We start from the raw sequence: 22,098 nt of genomic DNA, 5'->3' as shown, positions 1-22,098 counted from the left end.
TTATGTTAAGAACCAACATCAATAAAAGTAGCATTTGATGGCCCAGACGTGCTACATTGGAGAGAAGCTGTTCAAAGCGAAATCGATTCAATTTTGCTAAACCACACTTGGGTGTTGGTTGATCTACCCGAAGGTGCGAAACCTTTAGGATGCAAATGGGTCCCTAAAAGGAAATTTAAGGCCGATGGAACAATTGATAAATATAAAGCCCGACTGGTGGTAAAGGGTTTTAAACAAAAGGAAGGACACGACTTCTTCTATACCTATTTACATGTAATAAGGATTACATCTATCCGAGTGTTTCTCGCTATTGCTGCATTGCAAAATCTTGAGATTCATCAAATGGATGTAAAGACTGCGTTTCTAAATAGTGAATTAGAAAATGAAATATATATGGAATAACCCGAAGGGTTTGTAGTACCTGGACAAGAGAAAAAGGTATGCAAGCTCGTAAAGTCTCTATATGGATTGAAACAAGCGTCGTTGCAATGGCACTTGAAGTTTGATAATGTGATGTTATCAAATGAGTTTAAAATCAACGAATGCGACAAATGTGTCTACATGAAGAGCACTAATAACGGTCACGTTATAATGTGTCTATACGTTGATGATATGTTAATCTTGGGTAGTAACACACAAGTAATTAACGATACAAAGACCATGTTAAAGAGAAATTTTGACATGAAAGAGATGAGTCTAGCCGATGTAATTCTTGGAATGAAGATTCTATGAACATACGACGGAATTATCTTAACACAATCACATTTTGTTGAGAAAATATTGAAGAAATTCAATGCCTACGATGGCGCGCCAGTTAAGACTCCAATTGAACTTGACGTTCACTTAATCAAGAATAAAGGCGAGCCCGTTGCACAAGAAGAGTATGCACGGGTCATCGGGTGCATTATGTACTTGACTAATTGCATTCGACCTGACATTGCTTGTGCCGTGAATAAGTTGAGTCATTACACGAGCAATCCAAGTAGAGAGCATTGGAGAGCTCTTGTAAGGGTTTTGAGATATTTAAAACATACTCAAAATCATGGGCTACACTTCTCGAGATACCCCCGGTACTTGAAGGGTACTATGATGCAAATTGGATATCCGACAATAAGGACTCACTTTCAACAAGTGGATACGTCTTTAAAATTGGGAGAGGGCTATATCGTGGAAATCCACGAAACAGACATGTATAGCCCGATCAACCATGGAATCTGAATTCATAGCTTTAGATAAAGCTGGTGAGGAAGCCGAATGGCTTAAGAACTTCCTTGAAGATATTCCATGTTGGTCTAAGCCAGTGCCACCTGTGTTGATTCACTGTGATAGCCAAACTGCTATTGGAAGGGCAAACAATGACTTCTATAACGGTAAGTCTCGACATATACGTCGACGACATAATACCGTGAGATATTCGATTACAACATGGGTGATTACAATTGACTATGTGAAGTAAATAGATAATCTAGTGGATCCGCTAACCAAATGGTTAAACCGGGATCAAATGAATAAGTTGCTAGAGGGAATGAGTTTGAAATCCACAAACTGAAGAATTGTCATAGTGGTAACCCAACCATGATGACTGGAGATCCTAAGAACTTGGTTCAATGGGACAACTAAGCTATGAGAGTTCGTGTAAAACACTCACCTATATCTATTCCCTAGAGAGCAATAGAGTGTTATAAAACTTGCCTAGTGGTGAGGCTAAGTCTGTGACTTTTAATGACTCCTAAGGATCTCGAGGAGATTGAGTTCTCAGGGAGACCGAGTAGGGCAAGATACTCGATTATGAATCATCTATGTAAGTGTGAAGTGTGGTCGCTTCAAATAACACACTTATGAATCCAAAGTGGTGTCCAAGGCCGCAAATGACACAAAACGTAAGAACGGATGAGGTGTTTAAGTGTTAACACCATTGTCTCGGTGCACGCCGTGGAGGAATAGTTCAAAGCATCGCGCTATTAGGCCGCCTGTGTATCCAATGGTGTTGACAATGGATGGTTCAAAGCCAACAACTACCTATCCTTATACTTATATACCTCTCGAGGGTTGAGTTTGTGTCTGCATGCATATGCACTTGGCTATTTCCACTCATGTAGGGGATTGTTGGAATCGTTGCCCGGTCAAAGGACTTTGACCAATAATATTTCCAACGAGACATTTTATTTTTGAAATTAAATGATATAGCGTAGATCTACGTTCGGAGTAGATGACCGTGGTATATTTATTTTCTCAAATCCGATTCCCGGCGAGTGAGAAATAATGGATTAAAGTCTTGCAAAATTGCGAGCTAATTAAATGAGCTATGAGAGAATTCATGAGATTAATTTAGAGTTAATTATCCCACATTGAAAGTAACAAGCTTATTAAACAAGTATTTAATAAGTAGGATTATTACATGTAATAATTCTAGTGGACTAAGATGGGCTGTAGAGCCCACACGCTTGCGCCGCCGCCTCGAGCTCGAGCCCATGTTCGTGCCCGTGTCCTTGGACTTGCACTTGGATCTAGGCAATTGGTCTAGTTCTTTGGGCCTGGTCGTGAGGCTACGTGCTTGGGTTCGACCCAAGGCTGGTTGGTCTAGTTCTTTTTAGAGCACCAACGTTTTCACGTCAGTGAGCCAAGCGGGATGACTCCTCGTCAGTATGACGTAGTAAAGCCTAAATGGCTCACACATGATGAAGTCCATGTCGTGAACAAACCTAGACGCACAACGTGTCCCGATACGTCCGTCCAGGGTCAGCCTCTCCAGCTCTCGTAACGGTCTTGTAACGGTCGACGGTTACAGCCTCGCAATGATGACAACCATCATGGCTGGGGATGAAATGCCTATCCGAGAGCTCTGCTGATAGCGGTGCTGCTTCACTAGAGACGTAGCCGTTCCATGCATCTTTACACTAATTCACAAGCATACATAGCATCATAAGCTCTCTCACTCTCTGCATTGTTTTTCTGTCAAAAGCTCTGCCATCTCCTCCATCCAGTTCGTCGGAGCTCTGCTGATAGCGGTGCTGCTTCACCAGAGACGTAGCCGTTTTATCTTTGGGGATGAAATGCCTATCCGAGAGCACTACCGGGGCGTATCTCGTCTTGCAGAAAGAGGACTCCTTGACTCGGCTAGCTTATGTTTACGGTTTAGTTGTTTCCTTTTCCGTTGTAATTTCGTTTCAATTTTCCCATCCTGTATTCCTTCTTTTGGGTTATATTAAGCCCGGTTTATATCTTGTAATCCCAGAAACCAATAAAATAATATGTAAATAGTTAATTTATTTTATATTTTTTATTTGATTATTTTGTTCTAGTGTGTTTAACAGCAGGAACAGATGTGCTCTTTAGCACAGCAAAGGATCCCAACCTCTTCGCCATTGTGTAAAATTCCTGTCATCCATTGTAAAACTATTTTTTATGATCGAATAATTCATAGTAAATGTGAGTACATCACATTAATATAAATTATATAATAAACTTTAAATCGGGTAAATAAATGAAGCCATAAGATAAGAGTTACGTAAGCGCTAGTTGGATACAAAATATATTTGGGCGACTGGCCCATGCATTCTGTTTATGCACCATCTCTAACAAAATAACACTAGTCAAGTTGCACTTTAAATAATACTCCACTCATTTCATAGTAGTAGAGTCATTTTGTCATTTTGGTACGTTTCGTAGTAGTGGAATCATTTCATTTTTAGTAAAATTTCAACACTTTTCTTCTCACTTACTTTACTCTCTCTTCATCTCTCAACCTTTTTCATTTCCTATTTTATTATTCTTTTACTTAACTCACTTAACACAATTTTTCTTAAATCACGTGCTGAAAAGAAACACTTCCACTACTATGGAACGGAGGGAGTACTCTACAAAATGTATAAAAATAAATAACAAGCCAAATTGCATAAATATTCACGTATCTATGAATTTCAAGACTTCCAAAAATGTATAAATAGGGGTTTCTTCTCTTCACATATACACCACACAAACACAATTACACTGTAATATAGGGGGCCTATTTAGTTGGGCCAGTCTGCTTCACATGTAACCAGCCCAAGAGTTGCAGCCTGCTGGAGTAAAAGGCCTTAGCCCACTTCACTTGTTGAGCCCTACACGTGGCACTCTCTGATGGGGATGTGAGGGTTGTGTCATTTATATACCACTTGCTCTCTCTCTTCTCATACACTTCTATGATGCACCTCTTGAGTTCTAGGGTTTCTGTCTCTCTTCTCTGTTAATCTTTCTATGTTTGAGAGATTGTTCTTCTCCTCCCATGTTCCTGCGTGTGTGTATACACTGAGTCTGTGAGTGACGGAGATTGTGAGTGAGGAAACTTCTGGTTTCTGGTCTAAGGGATCTGACTAGTGGTAGTGAAGTTTTCTTGTGACTCTGAGGAGATTCAGCCGTGGTGATTTGCTGGAGCTAAGGTGCTTGACCTTGACTGCAGTCTGCGGGATTGTTCAATCTAGGGTTCTTGTGGATGCTGTGAAGCAGATCTTGATTTGCTATATTTTCTCCTTGAGGGGCAAATCAATCGGTGAACAAGGAATTGAGGGTCGGATATTTTACACCTGTGCGGTTGTACCTGGTGCAATTTGAGCCTATGATTAATCTTTGATCCTTTGGATATTTCTTTGTTGATTAACTGTTGTTAGCTTGCCTTTTTGGTTTGAGGTGAACGCATTTGATGTGTGCGTTAAGTGTTGCAGGTTAGATCGATTGAAGACTGAGGACTGAAGATCTAGCAGTTCTATAGCTAGATCTGTTGTAACATCTTGTAATCTTGGTTACCTTTTTGGTTTTAGGGATCAGCCGAGTGTCTCAGTCCCTTCGACGGACTAATCTGGAGTTTGGCTACTTCTGATCTCTCTGACTCCATTCCTGGTTCCACTGCCTGAACTTCTGCTGTTTTGGTTGAGGGTTTTGTGTTGGTTTCTTGTCTGGCTTATTTAGTTGGTGTTGATCCTACTGGTTTTGTTTTACTTCGAGTTTTAAGTCTCAATGAGAAGTTTTAAAACGTGTGGTTGCAACAGGCTGAGAGTCTCTGTCAGTGACCCCCTGCGCCCTTGATTAATGGAGTGCTTGTGAACTGGGAAATTATGACGTAGATGCTCTGTTGTGTAATTTGTTGTTGTGCTTGTTGTTTCTTGGAGTCAAATTCTTCCAGCAGCTTCTTTCCTCTCTTGTTATCTCTTTCTCTTTTCTGGTTTCCTGAGTTTGCTGTGTTTGTTTATTCTATAATGTCTAACATTCCTTTTGGTCATGTTCCCTTCAATGGGAAAGGGAATTTCAACATTTGGAAGTAGAAATTGAAGTGTGTTCTTGTCCAGCAAAAAGTCTACTCCACCATTGATGACCCTGCCAAACAGGCTGAGATAAATGAGTTAGCATGTTCTACTATCTTCTTGAACTTAAGTGATTCCGTTATTAGAAAAGTTGGTGTTGTTGATAATGCAAAGGCTCTTTGGGATAAGCTTGATGAGTTGTTTACTGAAACTTCTCTATCTAACCACATGTATATGCTTGAAAAACTTTTTAAGTACAAATTAGACCTGTCTAAGGATATAGATGAAAATCTTGACTGTTTTTCAAAGCTTGTGTTAGATATTAAGAGATCTGGTGATAAGAATATTGATGATTATACTATCATTGCTCTTATGAATTCAATTCCTGATTCCTATAGTGATGTTAAGGCAACAATCAAGTATGGAGAGACAATGTCACACTGGACATGATTGTTAGTGCCTTAAAATCAAAGAAACTGGAATTAAAAGAGAAGTCTGATACTAAAGCTGCTCTTGATAAGGCTTTGCAGGTCAGGGGTAGATCCAACGCCAAGGCAAATGATAAACAATCTAATGATAAATCCTCTGACAAGGGAAATAAGAAGGGTAACAAAGGTAAATCCATGTCTTCCTCTCAAGACTATAAAAAGTCTAAGAGGTGCTTCAAATGTCATGAACTTGGACACTTTAGTAAGGAGTGTCCAATGAAAAAGAATAAAAATGTAGATTATTAAAATGTGGTAAGCCTGGTTAAAACTGATGATGAAAATGGTACCTGCTTCATGCATTGTGATGTTACTTCTGTGAATGTTTCCATGAATACTGATTTCAACAAGTCTGAATGGCTTGTAGATTCTGCCTGTACTTATCATATTTCTCCTTTCAAAGAGCTTTTTTCTGAGTTAACTCTTGTGACTAATGGTTTTGTGTCTATGGCAAACAATAAACAGTGCAGAATTAAAGGCATTGGAAATGTATGCCTAAGGTTTAACTCTAGTACTACCCATACTTTGAAAAATGTGAAATATGTGCCCAGCCTGTGCTATAATCTCTTGTCTCGCTCTGCCCTGGAATCTGAGTGGCTTGAGGGAAGATGGGGGAATGGAGTTATGAAAATCTTTAAGGGTTCCCTATGCATGTTCAAAGCTGATAAGAAAAATAATTTGTATGTTTGCACTGCTCAGCCCTTATGTGATTTACATGTTGCCAATGCTGTTAAAATGAATAACATTGTTCTTTGGCATAATAGACTTGGCCATATGAGTGAAAAAGGCATGCATATCCTGTGTAAAAGTGGTCTTTTAACTGATAATGATGTGTCCATGCCCTTGCCTTTCTGTGATACTTGTGTTAAGGGAAAACAACATAAAGTTTTTTTCCCTAATTTTGTGCCTACCTGTTCCAGCAATGATATTCTTCAATATTTGCATGCTGATGTTTGGGGGCCTGCTTCTATCACAACTAATGGGGGGTGCTCTTATTTCTTGTCTATTGTTGATGATTTTTCAAGGAAAGTGTGGGTGTATCTTTTGAAAAACAAATCTGATGTTTTTGAAAAATTCAAGAACTGGAAATGCTTTATTGAAAACCAAACTGGGAAGAAGATTGGAACCCTTAGGACTGATAAGGCCTAGAATTCTGCAACTCCCAAATGAATGACTTGTGCACCATGTCTGGTATTAGGAGACATAGGAATGTTCCTTATACACCTCAACAAAATGGGGTTGTAGAAAGAATGAATAGAACTTTGCTGGATAGGGTTAGATGTCTTCTTTCTTTAAGTGGTTTGTCAAAAAAGTTTTAGGGTGAAGCTATTACCACTGCTACCTATTTGGTAAATAGATCCTCCTCTGTGCCCTTAAAAGGAAAGTGCCCCGAGTCTGTTTTTTGGGGAAAACCTGTGAGTCTTTCACATCTGAGGGTTTTTGGGTATACTATTTCATTCACTCAAAAACTGATAAATTAGAACCAAGGTCTAGAAAATGTGTTTTTTTGGGTTATCCTGATGGTGTGAAGGGCTATAGGATCTGGCTTAGGGATGAGCCTAGTTTTAAAGTTTCTATTAGCAGGGATGTGATTTTTAATGAATCTGAGTTTCCTTGCTTGGTTGATTCTGTTGTCCCTAAGTCCAATGATACTTCAAATGAGGTGGAGCCTGCCTCAAGTGAGGTGGAGTCTGCCTCAAATGAGGTGGAGGTTTCTGTGCCTTATGAGTTTGTGCAATCTGACAGTTTTTTGCAGGATGACTCAGAACCAGACATAGAGAATGTTGGTCCCCAACCTGATCCAGCTGAGACTCAAGGCTCTCCTGACACAATGCAATCTGATTCTGATATTGTTTCTCCTAACTATGTTTAGGCCAGGGATAGGGCAAGGAGGACAAATGTTAGACCACCCAATAGGTGGAGTGATGAGTTGAACTTGATAGCCTTGGCTTTCAATGTTCATGAATCAGATGGAAATGAACCACGTTCATACAAGCAGGCTCTTAAGTCCATGTTTTATCCTAAGTGGCTGATAGCCATGGAAGATGAAATGAAGTCTCTAATTTTGAATAAAACTTGGATTTTGGTTCCTAAACCTAAAGATTGTACTATTGTTGAGTGCAAGTAGCTGTTTAAGCTGAAGCAGGAGGTCAATGGCTTGAGAAACAAAGCCAGGATGGTTGCTAAGGGATTCACTCAACAAGAGGGGGTAGATTACACAAAAATCTTTGCTCATGTGGTAAAATTTACAATTGTTAGGTTAATGCTTGTTTTGTGTGCTTATTTTGACTGGGATCTCAAACAAATGGATGTTAAAACTGCTTTTTTTACGTGGTGATCTTGACAAGCCTACTTATATGAGTCAACCTGAAGGGTTTGTTGACCCTAAATACCATGATCATGTTTGCCTCTTGAAAAAGGCCTTGTATGGTTTGAAGCAGTCACCTAGGAGATGGAATATTAAGTTTGATCAATGTATGAAATCTATGGGTTTTACTAGAAGTGCTTTTGATCACTGTCTTTATTTTAAATATCTCCACTTTGTGCCAACTTTTCAGTTGTTATATGTTGATGACATGCTTATTATGAGTCCTAGTTCTGCTGCTGTCAAAAGTGTTCAAGATATGTTGAGTACTAACTTTGATACGAAGGATCTAGGACCTGCACAGAAAATTCTGGGCATTGACATTGTCAGAAACAGGAAGAAAAGGGAGCTGACTCTTCACCAAAGCTCTTATGTAAAAAAGATTCTCAGTAAGTTTAGTATGATGGATGCCAAGCTATCCACTGTTCCCTTGGCTGCACATTTCATTCTCAGTAAGGACTAATGTCCAAAAAATGAGAGTGTGATCCAAATGATGAAGAGTGTACCCTACTCTAATGTTGTTGGGTCTGTAATGTACTTGATGGTGAGCAAAAGGCCTGACATTGCTTACTCTGTGTCATGCCTATCAAGATACATGGCCAATCCAGGGCAGCCTCATTGGGAAGCTCTCAAGTGGTTACTGAGATACCTAAAACATACTGCTCATTATGGTTTGAATTTTTTCAAGTGTACAAATGATACTAACCTTTGTGGTTTTGTAGATTCAAACTATGCAAATGACATGGATAAGAGGAAGTCCACAACCTCTTATGTATTTACACTTGGTGGATCTTGTGTAAGTTGGAAATCACAATTACAACACATTGTGGTCTTATCCACTACAAAGTCTGAGTACATTGCTATAACAGAAGCAATGAAGGAAGCTCTTTGGCTGAAGGGTGTTATGAGTGAACTGAAGTTTCTCAAGCAGCCTATTGTGGTTTTTTCTGACAGCCAGTGAGCCATACGAGTGTGCAAAATTCATGTGTTTCATGACAAGACTAAGCACATAAATGTCAGATTTCATTTCATCAGAGATATAGTGGAGAAAGGTGAGGTCCTGCTAGAAAAGATCCACACTGATCATAATCCAATTGATATGGGGACAAAGTGTCTCTTAGTGGAAAAGATGCTCTCCTGCATCAGGAAGCTTCATATTGAATCTGGATAGGTAAAATGGCCAGGTATACTCCCTTTGTGTATTATCTTACTTTGCTATACTTGTATAACTGTGGTAGATATACTATGGGGATGATGTCTGCTTAGTCCTGACTTGGCAGGCATCAATAGGCAATGATGAAAGGCACAGGCCAAATGCCTCACCGGTTTGATAAAGCCCAAAGTGGGGAAATGTAATATAGTGGGCCTATTTAGTTGGGCCAGTCTGCTTCACATATAACCAGCCCAAGAGTTGCAGCCTGCTGGAGTAAAAGGCCTTAGCCCACTACACTTGTTGAGCCCTACACATGGCACTCTTTGATAGGGATGTGAGGGTTGTGTCATTTATATACCACTTGCTCTCTCTCTTCCCATACACTTCTATGATGCACCTCTTGAGTTCTTGGGTTTCTGTCTCTCTTCTCTGTTAATCTTTCTGTGTTTGAGAGATTGTTCTTCTCCTCCCATGTTCCTGCGTGTGTGTATACACTGAGTCTTTGAGTGACGGAGATTGTGAGTGAGGAAACTTCTAGTTTCTGGTCTAAGGGATCTGACTAGTGGTAGTGAAGTTTTCTTGTGACTCTGAGGAGATTCAGCCGTGGTGATTTGCTGGAGCTAAGGTGCTTGACCTTGACTGCAGTCTGCGGGATTGTTCAATCTAGGGTTCTTGTGGATGCTGTGAAGCAGATCTTGATTTGCTATATTTTCTCCTTGAGGGGCAAATCAATCGGTGAACAAGGAATTGAGGGTCGGATATTTTACACCTGTGCGGTTGTACCTGGTGCAATTTGAGACTATGATTAATCTTTGATCCTTTGGATATTTCTTTGTTGATTAATTGTTGTTAGCTTGCCTTTTTGGTTTGAGGTGAACGCATTTGATGTGTGCGTTAAGTGTTGCAGGTTAGATCGATTGAAGACTGAGGACTGAAGATCTAGTAGTTCTATAGCTAGATCTGTTGTAACATCTTGCAATACTTGTGTAATCTTGGCTGATTGAGACCTTACATACACAATAACTAATATTCCAAAGATGGCCAACACCTCCGCCCTTTTCTTCGCCGCTCTCTTCCTCTTGGCCGTCGCGAGCCCTGCTCGGGGTGCTGGCATCTTCTTGAACGGCCTCACCGTCAATGGCCAGCTCTGCTGCACATCCACCGGAAACTGCCCCGGCCAAGGCGTCGACGGCGTGCCAGTTGTATTGAATTGCACCAATATTTTTGGCAGCACCACCACCGCCGGTCGAACCACCACCACCGACACCGGATCCTTCAAATTTACTATCCCACTTGTGGGGCTCATTTTTGGCAACATTATTCCTTGCACGGTGGGAGTTTTATCTTCCGCTGCGCTCTCCGCCACCACCGGGACCCTCTCCACCGTGCAGTCCGTCGGCACGGTGGTCACGGGCGTGTTGGGGCTGCTTCAGAACGCTACTATCACCGGGTTCAGCCATTTGGGAGTGTAATTGCAAATGCATCAATATTGCATGCATTTTGCAATTTACAATTTAATTTATACTACTATCTATTTGTGTTACACTTACAATTTACAATTTACTACTTATCCAAATTATACATTTTGTACTTATGTTTTCTATTTCCACCTGCCGTTTAATAAACATGTTGCACTATAATTTGGCTTGACCTTAGCATTTGCGTCACTAATTCCATAGTGATTTTCTTTGAATAATTGATTTATTTTTTACTATTATTTGAGATGGAAGAGAATACTAGTAGTAGTAATATTTGAAAGCCGAAGTTCAATATTAGTAGCCGAATGAATCCAAGGTCTATAAATACTAAACTTAATTATAAGTGCCCCAACTTTTAAAGATTTAATCTTACAGTATTTGTTAAATTTTCTGTTTATAAAACGAATGGTAATATACTAATTGGATTGTCATCTTTACGAGCTATGATTGAATAAAGGAGGGTGAGATTTCAGTGTTTGTTTGGTGATCAAGCGATACAAATCACAAGTTGTCCTCAAAGATATTGTAATATAAAATTTCTGAACTTCTCTTTAATTAAGCCTATTTACATATTTATAAAAAGGGTTATTGGTCCCCAGTACTATTAACTTTCTAAAAATTTGTTATTTCCCATTAATTATTAAAATGGTATGAAAAAACACAAACTTTTTAGCATTGGTTTTTTTATCCCTAACGAGTCAGAAGGCGAATCCGACTGAATTACATGGCATTTTTAATCCTAGATGTTGCTGAAAATTAAAATATTTAAGAAACAAAATAGTATATCAGGCATTTCCCCAAATTCTCCAACCATTTTCCCGATTCAAAGTATTCAAAGATTAACTTCGAGCTGCGATTAGTCAGCCTTAGATTTATCGAAAAATCTAGAAAATGAAACTATGTCGTAAGATTTTAAATTTTCGGTGTGCACACACAGACTTTACGACTAACCACATGGATCACATTTTTCCTGAAAATTTTAAAATCAGGAAAAAAACACGCTCCGTCAAAGTTCATGGTTTTTCGTACCACTTTTATGGTGAAGGAGGAAATAGCATGTTTTTAGAAAAGTTAATGGTTCTTGTGAACCAAAATCCCTTTATAAAAACACTTCACTTCCAACCATGGGAGACACAAAATTTATTTTGATTATGAAAATAGCTTTGTAGAACAATTGATACAAAATAATATTACTGAAAATTTAAAGCTATTATATAGTATAAACTTTTAAGCTTGGTAGGAGCTCTTATAATCCTTCATTGCTTTCGATAGTCATGAAAATAAAATCATTATCCTCTCCCAAACAAAATATTGAACCATGTAAACAAAATGCAATACTCCGGTCCCCGAAACCATTCAAGTTGGTAACTCAAGTCTCATTTTTGTTTGTATTAAATTTCTGTAATGTATCCATATGACCATATTCCTAACTGAATGTGTAACATGCATACTATATACATACAATGATTGGATAACTACAGCATAACAATATTGCATCGAAATTGTAAATTTGGGAAAATACATTTACGTTGAGAAAATTCAGATAAATGATTAATGAAGTGAAGAAAAAATAATAAGAGCATTCAATTTTTTAAATATTATTTATCTGGACAAGCATTATTAAATTCGCAATCTTAGAAATTGCCAAAGCTTTTTTAATATGTTAATTTATTTAATATAATGGACCCCATATTCTGCTGCTAAGATCGATAATCCGTTAATCAGTTACGGGCTGAGCCCATAAATTAAGGTGGGCTGCGCAATGCTTTATCTACTCACATCACATCACGTGTGTTAAGGTGGGCATGTTAAAAGTTCTCTCTAGTTTTTCTTTTTTCATAATTTTATTAATTCATCCTTTTTGTGTTAATATAGTTGTATTTGTTTTTGAGACATTCCACAATAATAGAGTCGTTGGTATTTTTGGCAAAAATCTTACTTTTTTTTTCTCTCTTATTTAATTTATTCTTATTTTATCTCTTTATGTATTCTCTACTACTTTAGTCTCTCTCCATACATATTAAATATTTATTTCTTAATCTCCGTGCAAAAAAAAAAAGTTGTTATTATCTATTATGGGTAGATTAGATATAGTGTATGCTTCCAACTTTAGAGCTTTTCAATTTCAAGAAACTTGTACTCCATTTATTTGTAAAAAAAACTTGGAACTTGGTGAGAACTTTGATTTTAGTATTAGTAACACGGTGGCTAGTTTGTTAACATTCTACAAACACAGCATCAAACTTGACCTAGAAAGGCACCAGCAATGGCATCAAACTTGAATGGTTTGACCGTGAACTGCCGGCTTTGCTGCACAGGCAACGGAAACTACCCTCGCTAACTTGGGGTCTGATTGAATCGGATACACCATCACCATCCCTGCTCTCTTTGGGTCGCCGCTGCAGCATCAACACTCCATTTCCGGCTGCTGACGTCGATGCTTGTGTCGGTGTAATTGTCATTTCCTGTCTTGCTTCTTCTCCAGTGAACATTGAATGATCAAACATGCATCTGAACTTGATGATGTGTTGTGTGCAATTTGAGTTTGTGTTATCTTCACAACTCAATGGATAGGAAAATCAAACTTACATTTCTAATTGTTTTGACGTTGAAACAAAATAGTGTTACTCAACCCTGAGCTCAAGAGAGAAAAAAGAAGAAAGGCAAGCAAGCACTACTACCAACACCAATTGTCTCAATGATTCAATATTTGACATAAATACTTTTAAACTTAATGCAAATAAGAGCCAACAACAAACCTCACAAGAAAATAATCCACCACCATTCAAACTCTTTCTAAACCATAAATGCATTACACTATCCAACCAACAACCTTCATCTTCTTCAGAAGATATACTCTTGACAACTTTTATATATTTCTACATTTTATTGCAGACAGGGAGGATTACTTTGCCATCATAACCTTAACAAACTCTTCGTAGTTGATTTGGCCGTCGCCATCCACGTCGGCTTCCTTGATCATCTCATCTACTTCCTCGTCGGTCAGTTTCTCGCCCAGATTTGTCATCACATGGCGCAGCTCAGCAGCAGAGATGAAACCATTCTGGTCCTTGTCGAAGACACGGAACGCCTCTTTCAGCTCCTCCTCGGAGTCAGTATCCTTCATCTTCCTAGCCATGAGGTTCAAGAACTCTGGGAAGTCAATAGTTCCATTCCCATCAGCATCAACCTCGTTGATCATATCTTGGAGCTCAGCCTCGGTCGGGTTCTGACCAAGTGATCTCATCACAGTACCCAGCTCCTTTGTCGTGATGCAGCCTAGAGGAGAGCCGAGTTAGTTAAAGGGAGGTTTGACCACATTGGTCGTGTCTAGTAGCTAGTCGAGAATTCATTAAGCATATTACTTAAGTCCATGGATCTTCCAAAAAAGAAAGAACCATCACTAAAAGCAAAATCAAGACAACAAAAAAATAACTACACCTTTGTTGTGAACTGTGAAGCATGGACAAAATGGTTTAGCTCTTAACATATTATACAACACCAACAAAACCCAAGCATCTTTTACGAGATTAAAGAGGCGTAAACATCAGAAAACCTTCCGCCCTTTACCTCAATTGCAACTCAAATTGTACTAGAGCATATTCATATTAACTACAACAAACGTGGTCGAGTTAAGAAGCAATCGTATTGAATACGTTCATACTCTACCTCCCTATGTAGACTAACTAATCTGATTTAATCTTCATATTTTTACGCATCCCAAATCAGAAACCCCACTCTCATTCTCCTAAGGAAATCAGGACATTCACAAAGGACCACCAGCCCGAATCTAAACACCACAGCTTGTTTCCCTGATGATCGATTAAAGGAACCATTCACCCTGTGGAAGAAGCACCAGAGATAAACCATCCTAAGGTGAAGACAATTGACACAGGTATAATACGCCCATTTTCCTAACGACGGATAGTTAAAAAAAACCACAAACCCCACTCTAACAGCACCACACCCAATTTTCAGACGTCGAACTTAACCATCAGCTAAATTATCAAACAGCAGCATACTCAATAGTCAATTCTACTATGAACACTGCAACCACAGTCAGTTTTAGATAATTTATCAAAGCCACAGCTCTGGTCCATCTTAGATCAATTTAATTCACTCTAGTTCATTTTATATCAATTTCTTTTCATGTTTAACTTTGATTATGATACTAAAGCAGATACTTGGAAAACTACCCATCTGTCGAAAAAAATAGCCACCAAGAGCTACACAAGCTCGCATGACACACATAAAAGTCCCAAAAAACCTAATCCTATTTATACCTAAGTATCAAGATACACTTTTTTGTTATATTTTACAGAAAGGGATAGCTGGGATTACGTTTTTATTGCTCGAATTCAATCAATGTTTTTATATTTCAACCTCCCAAATATTATATATATGCTATTTCGCCCAAAATGCAATCAATCTAAACGCATTAACATATATATCTAAACCAAGAATCAATTATTTTAACCGCAGAAAAACAACAATATCATATCCAGCGTAGAAACAAAGCAAACAATCTCCATATTCACGCACACGCGATTAATCAAAGAGAGGGAGAAAGAGAGGGAACCATCTCCATCCTTATCGAAAAGGCTGAAGGCCTCCTTGAACTCAGAGATCTGATCGTCCGTCAATTGATCCGACATTTCTTCTCAACTAATCGATTCCCTAACCTTTTTTCTCTATCAATAAATTGTGGTTTCGGATATTTTTTGTCGATGAAATGAGGAGGAGAAGAGGTATGATGAATCTGAAGGAGATGACTACGGCGGGAGGAGTGCGACTAAGTCAGCGTTATATATCAGCTACACAAACTATCAAACAAATGGGATGAATGAAAGGGACAGGTTACTCAATGTCGATAGATAAATATAGTAATCTAATCTCTGAATTTCGTAATTTTATTTTCTTTCGCTTTTAATCCTCCTTCCTCCCGACTTTCCCGCTTTGCCCTTTAATATTTCTGGTTTTAATCTATTTTCTCGTCGAAATTTCTTGCTACCTTATTGTTTCACCTCTTATTTCAATCGTTCTAATTTTTAAATTTGATTAATCGTTATTCTTTACAAATACTAATATCTCAACAATATGTTGGGGGCACAATGGTAATTATGGTATATTATACACCCGGGAAATATTTTAACTGCCAAATACATCCAATTATGTGGATACATATATTGACGCTGTCTAATTATTGACTTTAATAAATTCGCACGAAAAGAATTAAAGAGGTATGGCATCTTTTCTTTACTTAGGGACAAAAGGTGATTCGCTCACCCCAGGCGCCCCCATAATCCGGCCCGACATCGCTATGGAAGGGTTCAAACACGGTACCTCAGCGGCCCATTAGGTGGAAGGAACTTACACTGGTAACCAGCACACAAGGAGCCACCACAGTGGTGAAACTCCCACACTGCGGCTGCCAGCATTCGATCCTGTCTGCTTAGGGACAATCTACCACCCAGGAACCAACTGAGTTAAGCCCGTGCGGGCAACATCTTTTCTTTACTGTCTCTATCTTCGGATCCAATAATACTAGATAGGGATGTCAATGCAGCCCGCAACTTGTGGACCAGTCCGAATAGCCCGCTAAATTTATAGGGTTATGGTTGAAAATTTCTAACTCGATAAAATTACAATCCGATTAGCTCGCACCCGATAAACCCACAACTCGTTAGGGTCAGACCTGAAAACCTGATGGGTTGGCCCGAAAACCCGATATAATTTCTATTGTTCTATTTATTGGACTCATAATTTGATACTTTCATGGATTATTTTTAAAATATAGATAACTAAAATTAATAATTTTCAATTTCATATTAAATATACAAATTATATATTAAACTTTTATTAATATAATAATAATAAATAAATAAATTAGAATCTTCTAATTCATTAAAAAAATATTTAAATTTATGTTTTATTTTGTACAAATCTCAAATATTAGCATTTGATTATGTTTGTGTTTAAGTTTAAATATATATCTCAAATTTATCATAATTAAATATTTTATATTTATATAGCTAATTTCGCCATTATTTATTGGACTAATCACATGTTAATTTTATTCGTATCAACCCGATTAACCCGCTGGGCTAGCCTGAAACCCGAGCTTTTAGGGTTAGGGTTGAACTTTTATAACCCGAAAAAATCACAACTCGATTAGCCCGCACCCGAGTAGGGTTGGCCCGATTGACATCCCTAATACTAGGAAACGCGTATCCAACGAGGTGTGTCTTTACATTGCCACGCAATGTGTGGTTTTGGGCCCCTTGATTTTAACTTAGATCCGATTCATATCTATTGGGCTTTTGTATCTCAGCCCACGGCATTCATATCTATTGGGCTTTTGTATCTCAGCCCACGGCTTGCAAAACTAATATCGGTGGTGCTTCAAATCTACTCCCGCCATTCGCCATTAGGAGTCTCATGTCTTGGCGGCACGAGTTTTAAGCAATGTTAAGAAAATTGGATAAAAAAAAGTTAGTGGAATAAGAGTCTCACTTGTATATGTATGTAATGAAATGTGAGTGGAGTGAGTTAGTGGAATATGTGACCCTTTTACCATTTATGATAAAAGTGAACCGAGACTCCTATTTGTGGACGGACTAAAATGGAAAAACGAAACTCCTATTTGGGACGGAGGGAGTGCTAGTTACTCCCTCCGTCCGCGAATAGGAGTCCTATTTCTAACTAATTAGTTAGGTTCGAGCCAAAAAATTTCGTTTAAAAAGGACGGTAGTTACAATTTACAAAGGTAAAATTTTATATACGTAGAAATACAGAGTAGATTTCAAACTCTCAATAAAGAAATGAGGATTTGAATACTACAAATTATCGACAAACGAAATCATTTAAGTGCAATGAAATGTTCACTAGCTGTTAAAAATGAGAAATGTGCCGAGGTTTTTTGTCACTGCCATTGGCCCTAATTTGCAATATTTAATGATAGATTGTGTTAAATTTTACATCTCGACTCAATTTTGATAAATTGCTGTATCAATTTATAGATTATTAATACGGCTTTCAATCCAAATTTGTAGCTATAGTTGGAGGTAGACTGAAAATATAATTTAAACTAACATTTTGAAAATATCGCAAAAATCATAATATCGGATTGGAATAATAATCGTATCAAAAAGCAACTTGTCCCCAAATGCTAAATTCATACTATCTCTTACAATTGTACAATAATGGGGACTGTTCCTTGATTGGATTCTTGTACTTGGGTTGTTCAAGTTTGCCAAAACCATAGTAAAGTTTGCTTTCTTCAATAAGTACAATAGTAAAAACCATATAATGTACTATGTGATTGTATATACCATCATGGGTGCATTATATTGCTAACTTTTTAAATTGCTAATTCTGTTAACTTATCAACGCAGTGTATTAAAAATGTCAATACGATAACATTAAAATATCAACACATAATATCAACAAAGTATATTGAAATGACGATAAAATTATGTGTTGACATTTTAATGTCATCGTGTTGATATTTTTAATACACTGCATTGACGAGTTAACAATTTATCACACCCCATCATTATAATACAAAAGTATGGATCTTTTCTATATTACACATCAGAATATGATACAATTATTAACATAAATTATGATAAGTAAATCTGATTGTAATAGATGAAACTCGACTAATACACGTGAGTCATGTGGCATTCTCATCACAGCTACTGGGCGTTTTTTTAACAAAACAAAGATATGATCCTAGATTTTATTACAAGAAATGACTAAACAAATTGCAAAACAGTGCTAACAACTCTTTTGTATATGTATATACTTATCATATGCACTCCCATCCAACCTGTTGTATTTAGCTTTGTTCATACTTCAAAATAGCAAAATCTGCCCTTTTCTTCTATGCATCATACATATTCGGCAGTCGAAGAAGAAGCCGAACAAGTGATCATTACTGTAATTTTTTTTATAAGCTGATTCATGCTTTCTTGGCTGATTGTGTGTGTTCATAATGAGATAATCCCATCAACAAAGTTGAGATATTGATCTTCTAAATCTTGTGCTTTGGCAACTTTTTGAAATCATTTTCGACGAAATTTATAATTTACGCAGATTTTGACTCATGAATTTATTGTGCATTCAGGTAACCTGCCTTAAGGTAATTCTTCAAATGTTTTCTTAATCAGTAGCATGTTAATTATGAGATCTTCTGTTAACAAATTCTAAAATGCTTGTATTAGCTCTGTTTTAGGCTCAAATTTATAGTTGTAATAGTTTCTGTTTTCTTCCACAGACGAGATATATTGTATCAACGTAAATGGAGGAAACGATGAAGGAGCAGCTGCTGCCGAACAATGGAGAAGATCTCAAGAAAAAGATATGGAACGAGAGCAAGAAAATGTGGATTATTGCTGGCCCTGCTATCCTAATCAGATTCTCAACTTTTGGGGTAAATGTTGTCAGCCAAGCTTTCGTAGGCCATATTGGCGCCACCGAGCTTGCTGCATACTCGCTCGTCTACTCCGTGCTTCTCAGATTCTCCAATGGCATACTGGTATGTTCACACCATAGTAAAAAACCGAAGACTTCTCTTTAGCCTTATAGGGACTAATTTTTGTGTGTACATTTTGTGAGTAGGTTGGCATGAATAGCGGGTTTGGAACGCTGCACGGGCAAGCATTTGGCGCTAAGCAGTACCAAAATCTGGGGATATATCTCCAGCAAGGGTGGATTGTGCTGCCTACAGTCTCGGCTATACTCTGTCCGCTGCTAGTTTTTGCTGCTCCGATCCTAAATGCGTTAGGCCAAGACCAACTCATTGCAGAAACCGCGGGAATCATAGCTCTGTGGTTCATTCCGTTAACGTTTTCCTTTGCTGTGCTATGTGCCTCCAACATGTTTCTGCAGTCACAGAGCAAGATCGTCGTGCTCTCGTGCTTATCCACTTTTTCTCTATTAGTACATGTCTTCCTCTCGTGGCTTCTCACCGTGAGGTTTGAATTCGGGATGACTGGTGCCATGGTTTCTACTACTCTGGCGTATTGGATCCCGAATGTAGGGCAGATTATCTACATTTTCTGTGGTGGCTGTCGGGAGACGTGGAGAGGCTTCACAGCTTTGGCGTTCAAGGATCTCGGGCACACAGTCAAGATTGGTGTGTCCTCGTGCCTTATGTTCAGGTTCGGGTTCTGTTTTGGTACTAAAAAGGGTGTCGATTTTAGTTAGCGCGACGTGATGTGTTTTTAGCCTTGCAATGGCAGCCTTGAGTTCTGGTACAATGCAGTGCTGATTCTGTTGAGTGGAAACATGGTAAATGCTGAGGTTTCTGTTGATGCTCTTTCTATCTGGTAATAATAATTAAGCAATGTCTAGTTTTATTATGAAATTAGACGTTGTCTTTTTACATATATGTGTCATTGTTTCAGCCTCAACATGAATGAGTGGGCTCAAATGATATCAATAGGTTTCATGGCTACTGCAAGGTATCCATATTACATATATATGTGGTGTTAGGTTTGGCAAAATTGTTGATTTATTTGGTGTTTGTTCGTTCGCTCTCCAGCGTGCGTGTGGCTAATGAGCTGGGGAGGGGAAACGCGGGAGCAGCAAAGTTTTCCATTCTGATGATACTCGTTACTTCATTCTCCATCGCGCTTGTGGTGTTTGTGGTGTTTATCGTCTTGAGGGGTGAGCTAGCTTACGCGTTCACCACAAGCGAGGAAGTGGCGGGGGGAGGTGGCTCGTTTGTTGCCTCTTCTTGGGTATAGCTTGCTTCTCAACGGCGTTCAGCCTATACTTTCAGGCGTGGCAGCGGGACGACAAGCCACGGTCACATATGTCAACCTCGCGTCTTACTATTGATAGGAATACCTTTGGCAGTTATACTTGGTTTTATCCTAAATTTGCAAGTTCAAGTGAGAATTCTATTGCTAATTGCTAGGTAGTTAGAGCACCCGCAACGCGGGTCGCGGCCGTTCCGCGTTTCGTTCCGGCGGAACGAAACCGGCGCGCGACGCGTTGCGGCGCTGCGTTCCGTCGGCGTGTCGTTCCCATGTCGTTCCGGGTGCCGTCGGCACGAGACGCGGCACGGTGTGTGCCGCCACGCGCTTCGGCGACGTGGCTCCCCCCTACGTCGTGCGTGACGCCCACTCGAGGGGGGTGGCGTCGGGGTGGGCAGCGCAGTGGTGAAGGATTTGGTTTTAGTTTTGGTGGTGGTGTTGCCGCCATTGTTGGAGGGAGAGAAAGCTTGAAATGAGTGATAATGGAAGAATGGAAATGGTTATGGAATCTGAAGCTAGTTAATGATGATGGTTATTTAGATTTAATTATTTTATTCTTCTTTATAATTTTGTTATTCCAATTGCGTTTGTTTTAATTGAATTGGGTTGGAAATAAAAATAAAAAATGAAATTGAATGAATAGTAATTTAAGGAACGGTTAAGGAACGGATAAGGAACGGAGGGTTGCAGGTTCCGTTCCTTAGTTAAGAAATGGAGTTAAAAAGTACAGTAGGGCCCGCAAATAGTAGTTTAAGGAACGGTTTAGGAACGGTATAGAAACAGCGTTGTGGATGGCCTTATGATCGTAATTACTTGACAATAAAATGTGACTAATGTTTGTTTGATAGGGTGTCTGGATTGGGATGATAATCGGGTCGACTGTCCAAACCGTTATACTTGTCGTCATGACTTGCATGACTGACTGGGATGAACAGGTGAGTAAACTTGTGTATAGTTAAATTATAAAAAAGTAAAACTTATATATAATTATACCATAACTATAATTTATATTCATCTGCAGATTTGTCTAGCACACAAACGAATCAATCGCCCACTCATTTCGGAGTTGCCTCGGAATTGAAACCTTAATTCCACACAACACAACCATTCTACTTCAACATCATCTATTATTTGAATTCAGATTTTCAATATTAATTTCTTATGGTAAGAGTTTCATGCACATTTTGGGTTGGATTTTTTCAATCGCTAAACGACATACGCTTTAGGGATGTAATCATATCTAAACTCTAAATATTGTACAAACTTCAGACTAGATCTGGACTATTAGAAAATGTTATATTAGAAACAAAAAATGTAAACACATTGTCAACGGGTTGATGTTGTGTTGACACTATGTTGACATTTTTTGTTGCTGTTATTTTGTCATCTGTTGACATTTTTTAACGGTACATATCATAGTTTGAAGTTTGTACAATATTTAGAGTTTGCATCTTATCACTACACTTTAATATATATACAATTGTGATAATATGCAAAACTCAATCTTATTGTAGAACCACATCTGGAGGTCATTATTAGACAAAGGTCATTCTTAGTCAATTTTTAGGTCATGATAG

General features: G+C 38.5%; 1 protein-coding gene, 1 long non-coding RNA gene and 1 pseudogene across 2 annotated transcripts; 2 read left to right on the top strand and 1 right to left on the bottom strand.

Annotated features, from left to right (window-relative positions):
• The first annotated feature begins 4,193 nt into the window (after positions 1-4,193).
• On the top strand, positions 4,194-10,934 carry LOC121808252. Its single transcript, XR_006052162.1, has 2 exons — positions 4,194-8,922; positions 8,996-10,934. It is a non-coding gene; the product is annotated as an uncharacterized LOC121808252 (long non-coding RNA).
• A 2,498-nt stretch (positions 10,935-13,432) lies between these two features.
• On the bottom strand, positions 13,433-15,599 carry LOC121808251 (calmodulin-2-like). Its single transcript, XM_042208647.1, has 2 exons — positions 15,337-15,599; positions 13,433-14,036 (listed from the first exon to the last, which is right to left on the bottom strand). Exons 1-2 carry the CDS (start codon positions 15,410-15,412, stop codon positions 13,663-13,665), a joined length of 450 nt encoding a protein of 149 aa, XP_042064581.1. The 5' UTR covers positions 15,413-15,599; the 3' UTR covers positions 13,433-13,662.
• Positions 15,600-18,524: 2,925 nt separating this feature from the next.
• On the top strand, positions 18,525-21,166 carry LOC121807106 (annotated as a pseudogene).
• Positions 21,167-22,098: the final 932 nt, after the last annotated feature.

Source organism: Salvia splendens, chromosome 6 (assembly GCF_004379255.2).
Source record: "Salvia splendens isolate huo1 chromosome 6, SspV2, whole genome shotgun sequence".
Taxonomy (NCBI): Eukaryota; Viridiplantae; Streptophyta; class Magnoliopsida; order Lamiales; family Lamiaceae; genus Salvia; species Salvia splendens.
The sequence above is the reverse complement of the archived record's forward strand: the minus strand, read 5'-3'. Positions and strand labels throughout refer to the sequence as shown.